The sequence below is a fragment of the Cricetulus griseus genome, chromosome 4 (genome assembly GCF_003668045.3).
Source record: "Cricetulus griseus strain 17A/GY chromosome 4, alternate assembly CriGri-PICRH-1.0, whole genome shotgun sequence".
In the NCBI taxonomy this organism is placed as follows: domain Eukaryota; kingdom Metazoa; phylum Chordata; class Mammalia; order Rodentia; family Cricetidae; genus Cricetulus; species Cricetulus griseus.
This window is the reverse complement of record NC_048597.1, coordinates 34,896,897-34,911,710: the sequence shown is the minus strand read 5'-3', so window position 1 is coordinate 34,911,710 and position 14,814 is coordinate 34,896,897. Positions and strand designations below refer to the sequence as shown.

Genomic DNA, 14,814 nt, shown 5'->3' with positions numbered 1-14,814 from the left:
CAAATCTCTTAAAGAATCTAAAGAAAGCCAAGAAAAAAATAACCAAACAAGTGAAGGAAGCACTCAAAACAGTCCAAGGCATGAAAGCTGAAATAGAAACAATAAAGAAAACACAGAATGAGGCAATGCTGAAAATAGAAAGGCTGGATAAACGATCAGGAACTAAAGATGTTAGTATAACCAATAGAATTCAAGAGAAGGAAGAGAGAATCTCAGTAGCTGAAGACTCACTAGAGGATATACAGTCATGGACCAAAGAAAATCTCAAGTCCAACAAATCGCTAACACAAAATATACAGGAAATATGGGACACCTTGAAAAGGCAGAACCTAAGAATAATAGGTATAGAAGAAGGTGAAGAAATACAGCTCAAAGGTACAGAAAACATATTCAACAAAATCATAGAAGAAAACTTCCCTAACCAACAGAAGGATAGGTCTATGAAAGTACAAGAAGCTTATAGAACACCAAACAGACTGGACCACAAAAAGAAGTCCCCTCGACACATAATATTCAAGACACCACACCTACAGAATAAAGAGAAAATATTAAGAGCAGCAAAGGAAAAAGGCCAAGTAACATATAAAGGCAGACCTATCATAATCACACTCGACTTCTCAATGGAAACTTTGAAAAAGCTAGAAGGTCTTGGATAGATATCCTACAAACACTAAGGGAGCATGGATACCAACTCCTCAGACTACTGTACCCAGCAAAACTTTCAGTCACTATAGATGGAAAAAACAAGATATTTCATGTAAAAACCAGACTTAAACAATACATATCCACAAATCCAGCACTACAGAAAGTTCTGGAAGGAAAACTCCAACCCAATGAAGATAACTACACTTACAAAAACATAGGCAATAGATAATCCAGTTTTACCAAACATGAAAAGAAACAGGAGGGCGAAATCCACAAACAATGACACCAAAAACAATAAATCCAAAACAAACAAGAACAAACAATCAATAAACATTAATATCCCTCAATGTCAATGGTCTTAACCTGTAAAAAGACACAGGCTAACAGAATGGTTATGAAGACAGAATCCATCCTTCTGCCATATACAAAAAACACACCTTAACTTCAAAGACAGGCGTTACCTCAGAGTAAAGGGTTGGGAAAAGATTTTCCAATCAAATGGGCCCAAGAAACAAGCTGGTGTAGCAATCCTGACATCTAACAAATTAGACTTCAAACTAAAATCAATCAAAAGAGATGAAGAAGGGCATTTCATACTCATCACAGGAAAAGTCCATCAAGATGAAGTCTTAATCCTGAACATCTATGCTCCAAATATGAAGGCAGCCACATTTGTAAAAGAAACATTACTAAAGCTCAAACCACACATAAAACCACACACACTTATAGAAGGAGACTTCAACACCCCGCTTTCACCACTAGATAGGACCACCAGACAGAAACTTAACAAAGAAACAAAAATCTAACAGAAGTTATGACCCAGCTGGGTTTCATAGGTATCTATAGAACATTCCATCCAAACACAAAAGAATATACCTTCTTTTCAGCGCCACATGGCACCTTCTCTAAAATTGACCACATAGTTGGCAACAAAGCAAACCTCCACAGATACAAAAGAATTGAAATAACCCCCTGTATCTTATGAGATCACCATACTTTAAAGCTAGAATTCAACAGCAATACAAATTGCAGAAAACCTACAAACTGGAGGAAATTGAATAACACCCAATTGCACCATTCCTGGGTTGAGGAAGAAATAATAAAAGAAATTAAAGACTTCCTAGAATTTAATGAGAATGTAGACACAACATACCCAAACTTATGGGACACTCTGAAAGCAGTGCTTAGAGGAAAGTTCATACCACTAAGTGCTCACATGAAGAAACTGGAGAAAAGTCACATTAGAGAATTGACAGAACAACTGAAAGCTTTAGAGCAAAAAGAAGCAAACTCACCAAGGAGGAGTAGATGCCAGGAAATAATCAAACTGAGGGCTGAAATCAATAAACTAGAAACTAGGAAAACATTACAAAGAATCAATGAAACAAAGAGTTGGTTCTTTGAGAAGATCAACAAGATAGACAAACCTCTAGCCAAACTAACCAAAAGGCAGAGAGAGAGAGCATGCTAATTAACAAAATCAGAAATGAAAAGGGGGACATGACAACAGACTCAGAGGAAATCCAGAGAATCATCAGGTCATACTTTGAAAACCTGTACTCCACAAAATTCAAAAATCTAAAGGAAATGGACAATTTTCTGGATAGATATCACTTACCAAAATTAAGCCAAGAACAGATAAGCAGTTTAAATCAATCTATAACCCCTAATGAAATAGAAGCAGTCATCAAAAGCCTCCCAACCAAAAAAAGTCCAGGGCCAGATGGCTTCACTTCAGAATTCTACCAGAAATTCAAACAAGAGCTAATACCAGTACTACTCAAATTGTTCCACACAATAGAAGCAGAAGGGACATTGCCAATCTCTTTTTATGAGGCTATAATCACTTTGATACCCAAACCACACAAAGATACAACTAAAAAAAGAGAACTACAGACCAATATCCCTCCAACATCAATGGAAAAATACTCAACAAATATAATCCAAGAATACATCAGAAAAATCACCCATTATGATCAAGTAGGCTTCATCCCATGGATGCAAAGATGGTTCAACATACAAAAATCCATCAATGTAATCCACCATATAAACAAACTGCAAAGAAAAACCACATGATCATCTCACTAGATGCTGAAAAAGCCTTTGACAAAAATCCAACATTTCTTCATGATAAAGATCTTGGAGAGAACAGGAATAACAGGAACATATCTAAACTTGATAAAAAGCAATATACACCCAACCAACAGCCAACATCAAACTACATGGAGAGAAACTCAAAGCGATTCCTCTAAAATCAGGAACAAGATAAGGCTGTCCACTCTCTCCATGTCTCTTCAATATTGTCCTTGAAGTTCTAGCTAGAGCAATAAGACAAGAAAAGGAGATCAAAGGGATACAAATCAGAAAGGAAGAAGTCAAACTTTCACTATTTGCAGATGATATAATAGTCTACATAAGTCTGCCAGGGAACTCCTTCAGCTGATAAACACCTTCAGCAAAGTAGCAGGATACAAAACTAACTCAAAAAAATCAGTAGCCCTACTTTATACAGATGATAAATGCAATGAGAAAGAAATCAGAGAAACATCACCCTTCACAATATCCACAAACAACATAAAATATCTTGGGTTAACTCTAACCAAAAAAGTGAAAGACCTGCAAGAACTTTGAGTCTTTAAAGAAGAAATTAAAGAAGATACCAGAAAATGGAAAGATCTCCCATGCTCTTGGATTGGTAGAATCAACATAGTAAAAATAGCAATCTTGCCAAAAGTAATCTACAGAGTCAATGCAATCCCCATCAAAATCCCAACACAGTTCTTCACAGATCTTGAAAGAAAAATACTCAACTTTATATGGAAAAACAAAAAACCCAGAATAGCCAAAACAACTCTGTACAATAAAGGGTCTTCTGGAGGCATCACCATCCCTGACTTCAAGCTCTATTTATAGATTCATAGTTCTAAAACCAGTTTGGTATTGGCACAAAAATAGACAGATAGAACAATGGAATCGAACTGAAAACCCTGATATTAACCTACGAACACCTTATCTTTGACAAAGATGCTAAATCTATACAATGGATGAAAGATAGCATCTTAAACAAATGGTGCTGGCACAACTGGATTCGGACATGCAGAAGACTGCAGATAGATCCATATCTGTCACCATGCACAAAACTTAAGTGCAAATGGATCAAAGATCTCAACATAAATCCAGCCACACTGAATCTTCTAGAAGAGAAAGTGGGAGATACCCTTGAACGAATTGGTACAGGAGACCACTTCTTGAACATTATACAAGTAGCACAGACATTGATATCTGCAATTAATAAATGGGACCTCCTGAGAAGCTTCTGTAAGGCAAAGGACACAGTAAGACAAATTGACAGCCCACAGAATGGGAAAAGATCTTCACCAACCCCACATCTGACAGAGGGCTGATTTCCAAAATATACAAGGATCTCAAGAAGCTAGCCACCAAAACACCAAACAATGAAATTAAAAAGTGGGGTGCAGAACTAAACAGAGAATTTTCAACAAAGGAATCTGAAATGGCTGAAAGACACTTAAGAAAGTGCTCAAAATCCTTGGCCATCAGAGAAATGCAACTCAAAACAACTCTGAGATACCACCTCACACCTGTCAGAATGGCTAAAATCAAAAATACCAATGACAACCTATGCTGGAGAGGATGTGGAGAAAAAGGAACACTCCTCCATTGCTGGTGGGAGTGTGAACTTGTAAGACCACTCTGGAAATCAGTATGGCGTTTGCTCAGAAAAATGGGAATCAATCTACCTCAAGATCCAGCCATTCCTCTCTTGGGTATATACCCAAATAGTGCATGTTCAAGCAAGGACATGTGTTCAACCATGTTCATAGCAGCATTGTTTGTAATAGCCAGAACCTGGAAGCAACCTAGATGTCCCTCAACTGAAGAATGGATAAAGAAAATGTGGTACATTTATACAATGGAGTACTACTTAGCAGAAAAAGGCAACGGAATCTTGAAATTCGAAGGCAAATGGATGGAACTAGAAGAAATCATCCTGCGTGAGGTAACCCAGTCACAAAAAGACAAACATGGTATGTACTCACTCATATATGAATTTTAGACATAGAGCAAAGGATTACCAGCCTACAGTCCTCTTCACCAAAGAAACTAGGAAACAAGAAGGACTCTAGGGGACAAACGCATGGACCCCTGAGAATGGGAAGGGGCAGGATCTCCTGAGCTAATTAGGAGCATGAGGGTAGGGGAGAGGGAGCTGCCAGAATGAGAGGAGGAGAATAGGAGAGGAGAGGAGGAAATGGAGGAGCAGAAATGTTGAGTTGGGGGAAGAATAGAGGAGAGCAGGATGAGAGATACCATATCAGAGGAAGCCATTATAGGTCTGAGGAGAGATCTGGCACTAGGGAGATTTCCAGAGACCTACAAAGATGACAAGGTGGAGAGGATAGCCTAAATGCCCTTCCCTTATAATGAGATTGATGACTACTTTTTTATGCCATCCTAGAGCCCTCATCCAGTGGCTGATGGAAGCAGAAGCAGACACCCATAGCTATACACTGAACTGAACTCTGGAAACTAGTTGCAGAGAGGGAGGAATGAAGATCAAAGGGGTCGGTACCAGGCTGGTGAATCCCACAGAAACAGCTGGCCTGAACAAGGGGGAGCACATGGACCCGAGACTGTTGTCTGGGAGGCCAGCACAGGACTGATCCAGACCCCTGAACATGAATTTTAATTAGGAGGTCTCCACACTCTAGGGGGGCCCTGGTAGTGAGTTAGTATTTTTCCCTGGTGTAAGAAGGGACTTTGAGAGCCCATTCCACGCGAAGGGATGCACTCTTGGCCTGGACACATGAGGGAGGGCCTAGGCCTAGCCCAGGATGATGTGGTGGAATTTGGGGAGACCCCCCCAGTGGAGGGCCCTACCCTCCATTGGGAGCTGAGGGGGAGGGGAGAGGGGGCTAGAAGGAGCTGGAGAGAGGGGGGAGAGGGAGAAAGGATTGACATGTGAAGCAAGCTTGTTCCTAATTTGAACTAATAAAAAATATTACAAAAAATAAATAAAAAGAGTCAGGTGTCCCAAGTGAGCGACTCCTGTGTGCTCTGGCAGGACACTCCGCACTTAGTCTGGGAGGTCTAAGCTGACAGACAGTGGGAGGGGACTGTCAGAGATGGGGGCCCCAGGGGCTCTTTGCTACCCAATCCCGTGGGCAGATTCTGCTCCCCAGTCTACAATGAAGAGTAATCAGAGGATTCTGGGAAAGTGGAAGCTCAGAGAAGCAAGGGAGTAGCTTTCTCTTTGGTAAGGTGTCAATAGGATGTAGGATTCTTTTGGAGAGAAAATTCAGAGGAAAGAAATACTGACTCTTTGTGAAGCCCCTTAAGGAGTTACAGGGGAAAGTGAAGTATAAATATGTAAGCACTATCAATGTTCCAAGTCACCATTCTTTACATACATGTATGGCTTGAATGATTACTTTGAGAAAAAATGTGTCCTTTTTGGATGTGGAACTATACTTCAGTTGATAAGGAGCAATAAAGAATAGGACAGTACACCATTCAAATGCAAACACAGACAACACACTAAACTTTACCCTGGGAATTGGGGCTCTAGTGTGACCAAAGTCCTCTTTTGACTGGATGATTGCATTTGACCTCTAGGATCCAAAATTTTAATCATCAGTATGTTTCATGTAACAGTTTATCTACAAGTGATGTCAAGTTGGAATGCACTTTATTTCATAGATTCCATACTGAGTTATGGACACAGAATTAAATGTTTCATGACCATACAGATTTTGATGAGATGGTATCTCTGGTGCTTTCTACCTCTATGAATTTTAGTGAGAAATACATGTCCCCAACATATTGTGCACATAATGACAGTATATTGCAATCCAGTGTTCAGCTGAACTTGTAAACCTATAGACAAAAACAGAGCAAAGACTATAGTCCACTGTTCATAGAACTTGAGAGGCAGGTGTCATTTGTACTTGAAGTGACATGTAAAGAGTGATTCCTCTCATTGAATATATAGCTTAAGACAATGGCATTAGTACATTAAAAAGATACCCATATTCCCACAATTTTTTTGCAGTCCTATTCACAATGTTATGGAATTGATCTCCTTGTCTAATGACAGATGAATAAAGATGACATAGTATATTTACAATGGAACGTTCTTTGGTCATAAAGGCAATCTTGTCATTACCAGTGAAATGAATGGATATGGAGGCTATTGGAACAACTGATGTTGCATGCTCACTCTTTTATATGGAAGCTAAAACAGTTCATGTGCAGCGGGGAGGGTTAATTAGCCAGAGGGCAGGAAGGGAAGTGGGAGGGGGAAGGGAGCTGGATGAGGTGAAGCAAATACAGAAAGAATGATCCTTGTGCTTCACAGTACAGCAGTGTCTATGGCTCATAGTAACTTCCTATATTTCATGGATATCAGAAGAGAGGAGCTAGAAGCTAATCATAAAGAAATCAAGGAAAGAAAAATTGCAATTCCATTGATTTACTCAGTATATATTTGTAAACGTGTACTAAAAAAAACACTCACTGTGCCCAGTAAACTATTACAACCACCTCATGCTAATTACAGAAGAATAACATTTAAAAGCTTGTATGCTCTGAAAACAACAACAACAAAACCCAAGATCTCCATTTTTGGTTCTGGGTTTATTATCATCCGGATTATCTGGGTCTGGCTAGCTTTTGAACTTGCCTCTCTTCTTCTACCTCTGTTTGTGGCTTGCTCCCTTCTCTAAGATCACCTGACTTGGCCAGTACATAAATGTGTACAGTCTGACAGCAAGAATGAATGAAATCAATACTAACGGCTCTTCCCCCATCTGCATCCCTGCGGGCCCAAAGTTCGGTGGATCCAGTCAGATCTAGTTTCCCATTGAGGGGCTCTGTTTTTAAAGTGACTGCTGTCATTTACAGTCTCAAATTGAAAACCTTTGAAAATTAAAAATGTGAGATGCAACAAACCTCAAGTTCCTTGGTGCTCTTCGCAGACAGTATAAGGATAACACCCATACAGAGGCAGAACCCGCCTGTGGCAAAAAAGATAGAGAGGACCACCGAGGCAGATAAATCTAGCCGGTGGGCAGGCAACTTTTGCTGCTTCAGGGCTGTGTTTTCTGGCAGTCTGGACAGGTCATACTGGGGCATCACCTCCATTTTGGTCCTGTAGGTGACTCACATACTTTTGGGACATTGAGAACATTCATGATTGTAGTAATAACACATAATGCTAATGCTACATGAAGAATGACATGAAGTTGTGAAGTCATTTTTGCTTTCTGTCTTATTTTCTAAGCAGACCTGCTACCTGCAGTAAACATAGCTCTCGCCGGTCACTGCTGGGTGCATTTCATTGTAACTCAGAAAGCCTGCTGTGTTAAATGCCACACCAAAGAGGGTTTGCCTCAACATCTGTAAAAACCAACTGCTCACATTTGGAAGCAGTTGTTAAGGCCTGTTTCTGAGGGTTGTTGGCTAAGTTAAGGCAAAACCTTCCTAAATTTATCTTTATGAACTTGTGTAATTCTTTGGTGATTAATACAATTGAAGTTGGGGCTATCAGCTTTCTCCCAAATATAGCTATTGCCTAACACAAATTTGAACTAAGTTGGAAAATGCCCTGAGATTAAAGCTACTTTTGCCATTTGTGATGATACAGAAAGGAGAAACAGGAATTTGCAGAATATATGTACATGTATTTAACGTCACTAACTTTCTTCCTCTTTCTCTCTTTCTGTTTCTTTCCTTCTTTTTTCATACATAAGAAAGATCCAGGCAGAAAACATAGATTACAACATTTCATTTTGGGGCTGGAGAGATGGTGCAGTGGATAAGAGCGCTGGCTGTTCTTCCTAAGGACCCAGGTTCAACTCCCAGCACCCATAGGGTAGTTTACAAGTCTTTAATTCCAGACCCAGGAGATCCAATGACCTCTTCTGGCCTCTTCAGGCACTGCATTCATAGTGCATGGACAAAATACACTTTTAATTCAGGCACAGACAAAATACTCATGCACATAAAATAAAGATCTTGAAAGAAAAAGTCTCCTTTTAGCCTCTCTCAAATCTACTTTCTAGAGGTTGGTGAAGCATTATCAGATATTCAAGCCTTGCAATATGGTATTAGCTCTGGTTTAAGGGTTTTCTCCCTTGGCATTAACAATTTATAATTATTCCTTAAAAAAAAAAAAAAAAACTGCCAGAGAAGAGACAGACTTTGGGTTTTATAAAGTAGGCTGGGAAGCCATGTGTCAATAAAGGCAGCGACAAACAGACCTGATTTAAAAGAATATCAAGTAAATAAATGCAAATATATTAGGAGATTTCCAATTCCTCTTTATACTTGCAAAACGAACAAACAAAGCAAATCACCCATGGGAGTTTCAGCATGTCATTAGAATCTGACCTGCAAGTGGTGACTGGATAGGGGGCTGCTGTCACCTACCAGACAGTGTGTGTGAGATGCCAGAGGCCACAGTTAACATCTACTAGTTGTTTTGCTAAATGAACATGGCTAAGGGCTTGGGTATTAGGGCAGCTACAGAACATACAATTAGATTTATATGTTAAATGGTCCCATAAGACATCAGGCACATTTGTGACTTAAGGTCCTATCCCAATGTTAAAACAGATAAAAAGGTTATTTCTATAATGAACAATTAAGAGCAGTATTTCTTAGCCTTCGTACAAAACAAGATCACAAACTTAAAAAAGCTTCACAGGTAATGTGTTCACCATGCCTCTCCAGAAAATCAAATCCACAGACATATAAGTATACATGGTAAGGAATTGTCTCACACAATTATAGAGGCTAAGTCCAAAATCTGCTGAGTCGAGTCAGTGTCCCAGCTGAGTTCTGAAGACCAGCAGACGCTTAACCTTAGGAAGAGTCAGTTTTTCAGTTAGAATTCTGTTACTTGGGGGTGGGGGCCCTGAGCTTCATCTGTCCAGGACTTAAATGGAAGGGTTGAACCCCACCCACATAATGGAGGACAATCTGGTTTAATTAAGTCCAATGATTTATTATTATTATTATTATTATTATTATTATTATTATTATTATTATGTTTTTTGAGACAGGGTTCCTCTGTGTAGCTTTGTAGACCACGCTGGCCCTGAACTCACAAAGATCGCCTGCCCCTGCCTCCTGAGTGCTGGGATTAAAGGCATGAGCCACCACTGCCAGGCCCTTAAATGTTATTCTTATCATAGACAACCACACAGGAATGTCTCACCTACTCTCGGGTGGTTCAGCCAAGTAGACATATTAAAATCTGCCATCATAGGCAGTAAGAGCAAACATCTCTGGGCAATATTCTTTTTTTTTTTCTTCACAGTTTTTATAATTTATTTATTCTTTTAAATTTCATTTTACATTACAGTCACAGTTCTCCATCCCACCTCTCCTCCTGCTCCCCTCACCTAACCCCTAGCCCACCCCCAGTTCACTCCTCCTCATGGGTAAGAGCTCCCATGAGGAATCAAGGAAGTCTGGTACAATAGGTTGGGGCAGGGCAAACCCCTTTCCCATTGGGCAATATTCTTAAGAGAGATAACACATCACATATCCCCCTTACTTTTTTGTAAACTTTTGATCTTCTACTTTTTTTCATTATTTTTTTCTCACAATATATTTTGATCATATTCTTTCCTTCCCAACTCTTCCCTGCGACCTTACTTATTCAACCTCATATTGCATCTCAAAAAATAACAACAAAAATCTACTAAGGCAAAAAATATTCCCCCCCCCCAAAAACACCCAAAATGAAACGAAAAAGTCACAAAAACAATAACAAAGCAAAGCAAATCTCCCAAACTCCAGTCTATGTTTTCTGTTGGCCAACCATTTCTGGGAAGGGGCCTATCTTGCAGTATGGTTGACATACCACAGCACATTCCATGGGAGAAACCGGATTTTCCTTTCCCAGCAGGTATCAATTGCAGATAGCTTCTTGGTTAGGGGTGGGATTTTGTGTTCACTACCCTTCTTGGTTCTGTCATCTTGTCTGGTTTGAACTTGCTCAGGTCTTGTGCATGCTGTCACAGGCTTTGTGAATGCATGTGTTTCACTCCTGCTGTGTTTAGAAGATGCTGTTTCTTTGGAGTCATCCATCCTCTCTGGCTCTTACAATCTTTCTTCTCTTCTTCTACATCAATCGATCCCTGAGCCTTGAGGGAGGGGTTTGATGATGACATCTCTCACTCTCTGGGCATCGTCCAGCTGTGGATCTTTGTGTTACCAACATCTACTGCAAAAAGAAGCTTCTCTGATGAGGGTCTAGTGAGGTGCTGATCTAAGGGCATAGCATTATGTCATTAGGAGTCATTTTATTGCTGTGTTACTTTTGCAGAATAATAGTAGTAGTTTTTATTCCCCCCCAGTATAGGGCTGACTGCCTTGTGATAAATATTCATGGCATGAATGTAACAAAAAATCTATGATGACAAATTTTTGAGCAGGCATGGTGGTGATCACCTTTAAACCCAGCACTAAGGAGGCAGAAGCAGGTAGATCTCTGAGTTTGGGACTAGCCTGGTCTACACAGTGGATTAACCAGGGCTACACAGGGAGACACCATCTTGAAACATAGAAGTCATAGAATAAAATATTCATGTTTGCTCATGTGTGTGAAACATAAATGAACAAAGAAACTAAGAACCACGAAAGCTCCTTTTCACAGGAATTCCAATAAAGATGAACAGAAAGGAAGGAATAGAAGAGATACTGAAATGAGCCGCAGCAACAACCAGTGGCTGCTAAAAATTTCTGGGTGGCTTGAAGAAAAAGGTATTTACATATCATTAAAGTATGTCCTCCAAGTCAGATGTTGACTATAAAGAGAAAAATGGTACATCTTTCTACCATGGAGGAAGTGGCATCTGACATCTTTACCAAGTGTTCAAGGCCAATATCATGGGAACCAAGACACAGTGACATTATGCATCCCCTGATTCGACACAGAGAGATGGACCCACTACCACTGTGGTTCTGACCAAAATCCACAAAACTTCACATTATAGTGTAGGCAATCAGAACTTAGGAGAGTTTACGAAAGGCATGGTGAGTACTCACCCTGACATCATGAGATAGGGGGGAGGGGCAAGGTACTGTCACCATAAGGAAGAGTAACAGGTGCAGCAGGATCCTCCACGGGATCCTAGGCTGGGAAGAGGTCATTAGAAAAAAAACTGTGACACCAGAATAACATCTACAGTTTACCTGTACTGTGCTGATGCTGCTTTGTCAGTTTTAGTACCTGTGCATTGGGTGTATTAGATGGTAATATTGGGAGAACCTGAGGAAGGGGACATGGGAATTACCTACATCATTTTTGCAAAAATTGTGCATACTGGAAATTATTTCAAATTAAAAACTCAAACATGTAAATGGGTAGGGCTGTTGTATTTATTATCTGCCTGTACCAGGTACACTTGCTCTTTCGTGTGCAGAGTGGGGATCAAACCCAGGACCTCATCCATGCTAGGCAAGTGCTCTACCACTGAGTCACATCCCAGCGTTTACACTCGTTCTTTCTAACTTCAGTGTGCCACATTGTGTGCCCACAACATGCTTCACAGAGAGGGAATATTGCAGTCAGATTTCACCGGACAGACAGAGAGGTATGAAAAGAGACCATACATAACAAGATGCTGAACTTCCAGCTTCCTTTCAAGCTATGACAAAGACCCAGCAGGCATCAGTCTCCCCATAGTGAGCCCAGCATATCACTCTTCTCCGTCTAACCTGACCAATCAGAAATGAGGGAAGGGGGACTCATCCCAGGGTGCTAAAGGCACTTAAAACTGAGCCCTCTCCTGGTTGGGTATGGCTATGGGTTGGGTTTTGGTTTCAAGATCCCCCAATCATATGGGGGAATCTACTTGGGAGCTATAGCCCCAGCTGTTATGCTTTAGTTTACCAACTTGCTCCATGGGCACCACCCCATGGTCTCTTTGACAGTTTTGTGAGGTAGCATTCCCATTTTTCAGCCTCTAAGACTGATGCTCAGAGAGGGGAGTGGCTCTGGTTCTCAGCTGCTGTTTCCTGCCTCCTGCATAGTCAAAGCAGAGAAGAAAGAAAAACTCAGCTCAACAAAGACAACGTACACAAGGCAGAGCTTCTTTATTGAATGAAGGCATTAGCCAAAGGACACATTCGCAGCTGTCAAAGAATCTGCACGCAGCACTCCCAATGATCCACTGGGTGACGCACTTAATATAATTACATCACAGGAGGTAGCTACTGAGCACTTGCAGCATGGTGGCAACTGGACACTTCATCAGGACCCAGGCTTAGAAAAGGCCCAGCTTCAAGGACTCTGACTTGCAGAGGCTAAACACTCCCATATCTAGAAGCTCAAACACTTCCTTTCTTATCTAAATGAGAGAGAAAAACAATAGAAAGGTTATAATCACACAGCAGTAGTCCTGGTGAACAAAGTCCACACCTGGGGTCCCAGGTGTTCATACAGCTGTTATGGTCATAACCAGAGAGGGCAAAGTCCACATCTGGGGTCCCACGTGTTCATACAGCTGCTATGGTAAGAACCAGAGTGAACAAAGTCCACACCTGGGGTCACAGGTGTTCATACAGCTGCTATGGTAAGAACCAGAGTGAACAAAGTCCACACCTGGGATTCCCAGGTGTTCATACAGCTGTTATGACCAGAACAAGAGAGGCAAAAGTCCTGTCCATGTTTGATTCAGAGCTGAGTCACATGAGTAAAGGCAGAGGACTGTAAAATATCAGTTTCATTAAAGTGCCCTTGTGTTTGCATCCATTGAAAAGAAAATGCCATACAGATGTTCAAGGACTCCAAAGATTTTCATGCAAAGATCCCGTCAATATAGGATTGACTGCCTTGTGATAACTGTTAAAGGCATGAACATAACAAAAATATCTATGATGACAAATTTTTGACACTGTAGCAGTGGATTACTCAGATTTAATATTATAATAAAAACCATCAAATCTTGCCTCATGTTTTAAAAAAACTTGCCTAACTAGTTTTAAAAAAGGTTATTCATGGAGGCAGAGTGCACCCCACTGTGAGTGTGTGTTTGTGTGTGTGTGTGTGTGTGTGTGTGTGTGTGTACACGCGAGTGCGCACATGTGATTGCATGCATAGGAAGCTAAGCCAATGGTTTTTTTTTTTTTTTTTTACCTTGAATTGATGCCTAATATAACTTGTCAATCAACTATAATGAACATTGTTCAGTCTGGGGAAGTAGTTTTATGTGGTAAATTAACTCACAGCATGTTTTAGAGGCCTAACTCCAAGCCTTTTGATAGTTACTGGCATGATTTAGTCCCGGTAGGTGATTGGCAGCCTTATTTATTATTATATAACTCCCTCCCCACACATATCAGGTTAGATTGAAAACTGTTCCATGATAACATGGTGGGTGGTAAAGAAATATTTCTACATTATGAGGGCAATGAACTATACAGTAAATATACAGTGAGCTGTGTGGTGTCCACAAAAGCATTCAGTCATTTGGTTTGAATCCACTGAGACACAGGAACTCTCCACACAAAACGAAAACATCTTTGTAAATTATGTAAGTAGGTTTTGTGGGGACGTGAAGAAGCCAATGATGAGGCAGCCCCACTCCCCCCTCTTTGGCCAAAACTGTGTATGTAAGAATAAGTGACCAAGATGACTCTGTCTGTGACGAGAGGCAAAGACAATGGGCAAATCCTCCAGCTTCTTTGAAGTGCAGATGTCCTAGTGGGGCAGGGGCCAAGGTCATTTAGTGGGCAACCAAACGGGTTGTATATTACACATGGAAAGGATACAGTTATGTGTAAGCCGATGAGATGGCGCTATAATAGTTACCTCAGCGTTAAAGACAGAAATAATTTCCAAAGCTAGAATGTGCTGGCTCCCCAAGTCAAAGACTTTATTACTGTGTTTGAACTCAAGTTCAAATTTGAAAAAACAAAAAAAGATTAAAGACAACAGCTGATGACACAGTACCTCAGGAATGTCCATCATTCTCCTTAGTTTCTGATCTCTCCAGTTCCAGTCGAAAACCAGAAACTTTAAGGGGTTCAAATTAAGGCCATCTGAAAGACACAGAGTCACGGTAGTAAAGACCTCACGACGTAAGCCTATTAAAATGGTTTTCATCCTCCTGGTTGCCGCACTCGCCGTCCTCT

At 40.6% G+C, this 14,814-nt stretch overlaps 2 protein-coding genes across 8 annotated transcripts in view; both read right to left on the bottom strand.

Annotated features, from left to right (window-relative positions):
- Positions 1-8,873, bottom strand: part of LOC100755866 (cell cycle control protein 50C-like) — a 30,811-nt gene extending 21,938 nt beyond the window's left edge. The window contains exon 1 of the mRNA XM_027412483.2: positions 7,618-8,873. Coding sequence (XP_027268284.1) covers positions 7,618-7,809 — 192 coding nt within the window. The 5' untranslated portion in view covers positions 7,810-8,873. The remainder of the gene's footprint in view (positions 1-7,617) is intronic.
- Positions 8,874-12,755: 3,882 nt separating this feature from the next.
- Positions 12,756-14,814, bottom strand: part of Cmss1 (cms1 ribosomal small subunit homolog) — a 292,176-nt gene continuing 290,117 nt past the window's right edge. For all 7 annotated transcript variants that reach the window (XM_027412477.2, XM_027412475.2, XM_027412476.2 and 4 more), the window contains 2 exons: positions 14,633-14,721; positions 12,756-13,028 (listed from right to left, as the gene is read on the bottom strand). In XM_027412477.2, coding sequence (XP_027268278.1) covers positions 12,945-13,028; positions 14,633-14,721 — 173 coding nt within the window. In that variant the 3' untranslated portion in view covers positions 12,756-12,944. The remainder of the gene's footprint in view (positions 13,029-14,632; positions 14,722-14,814) is intronic.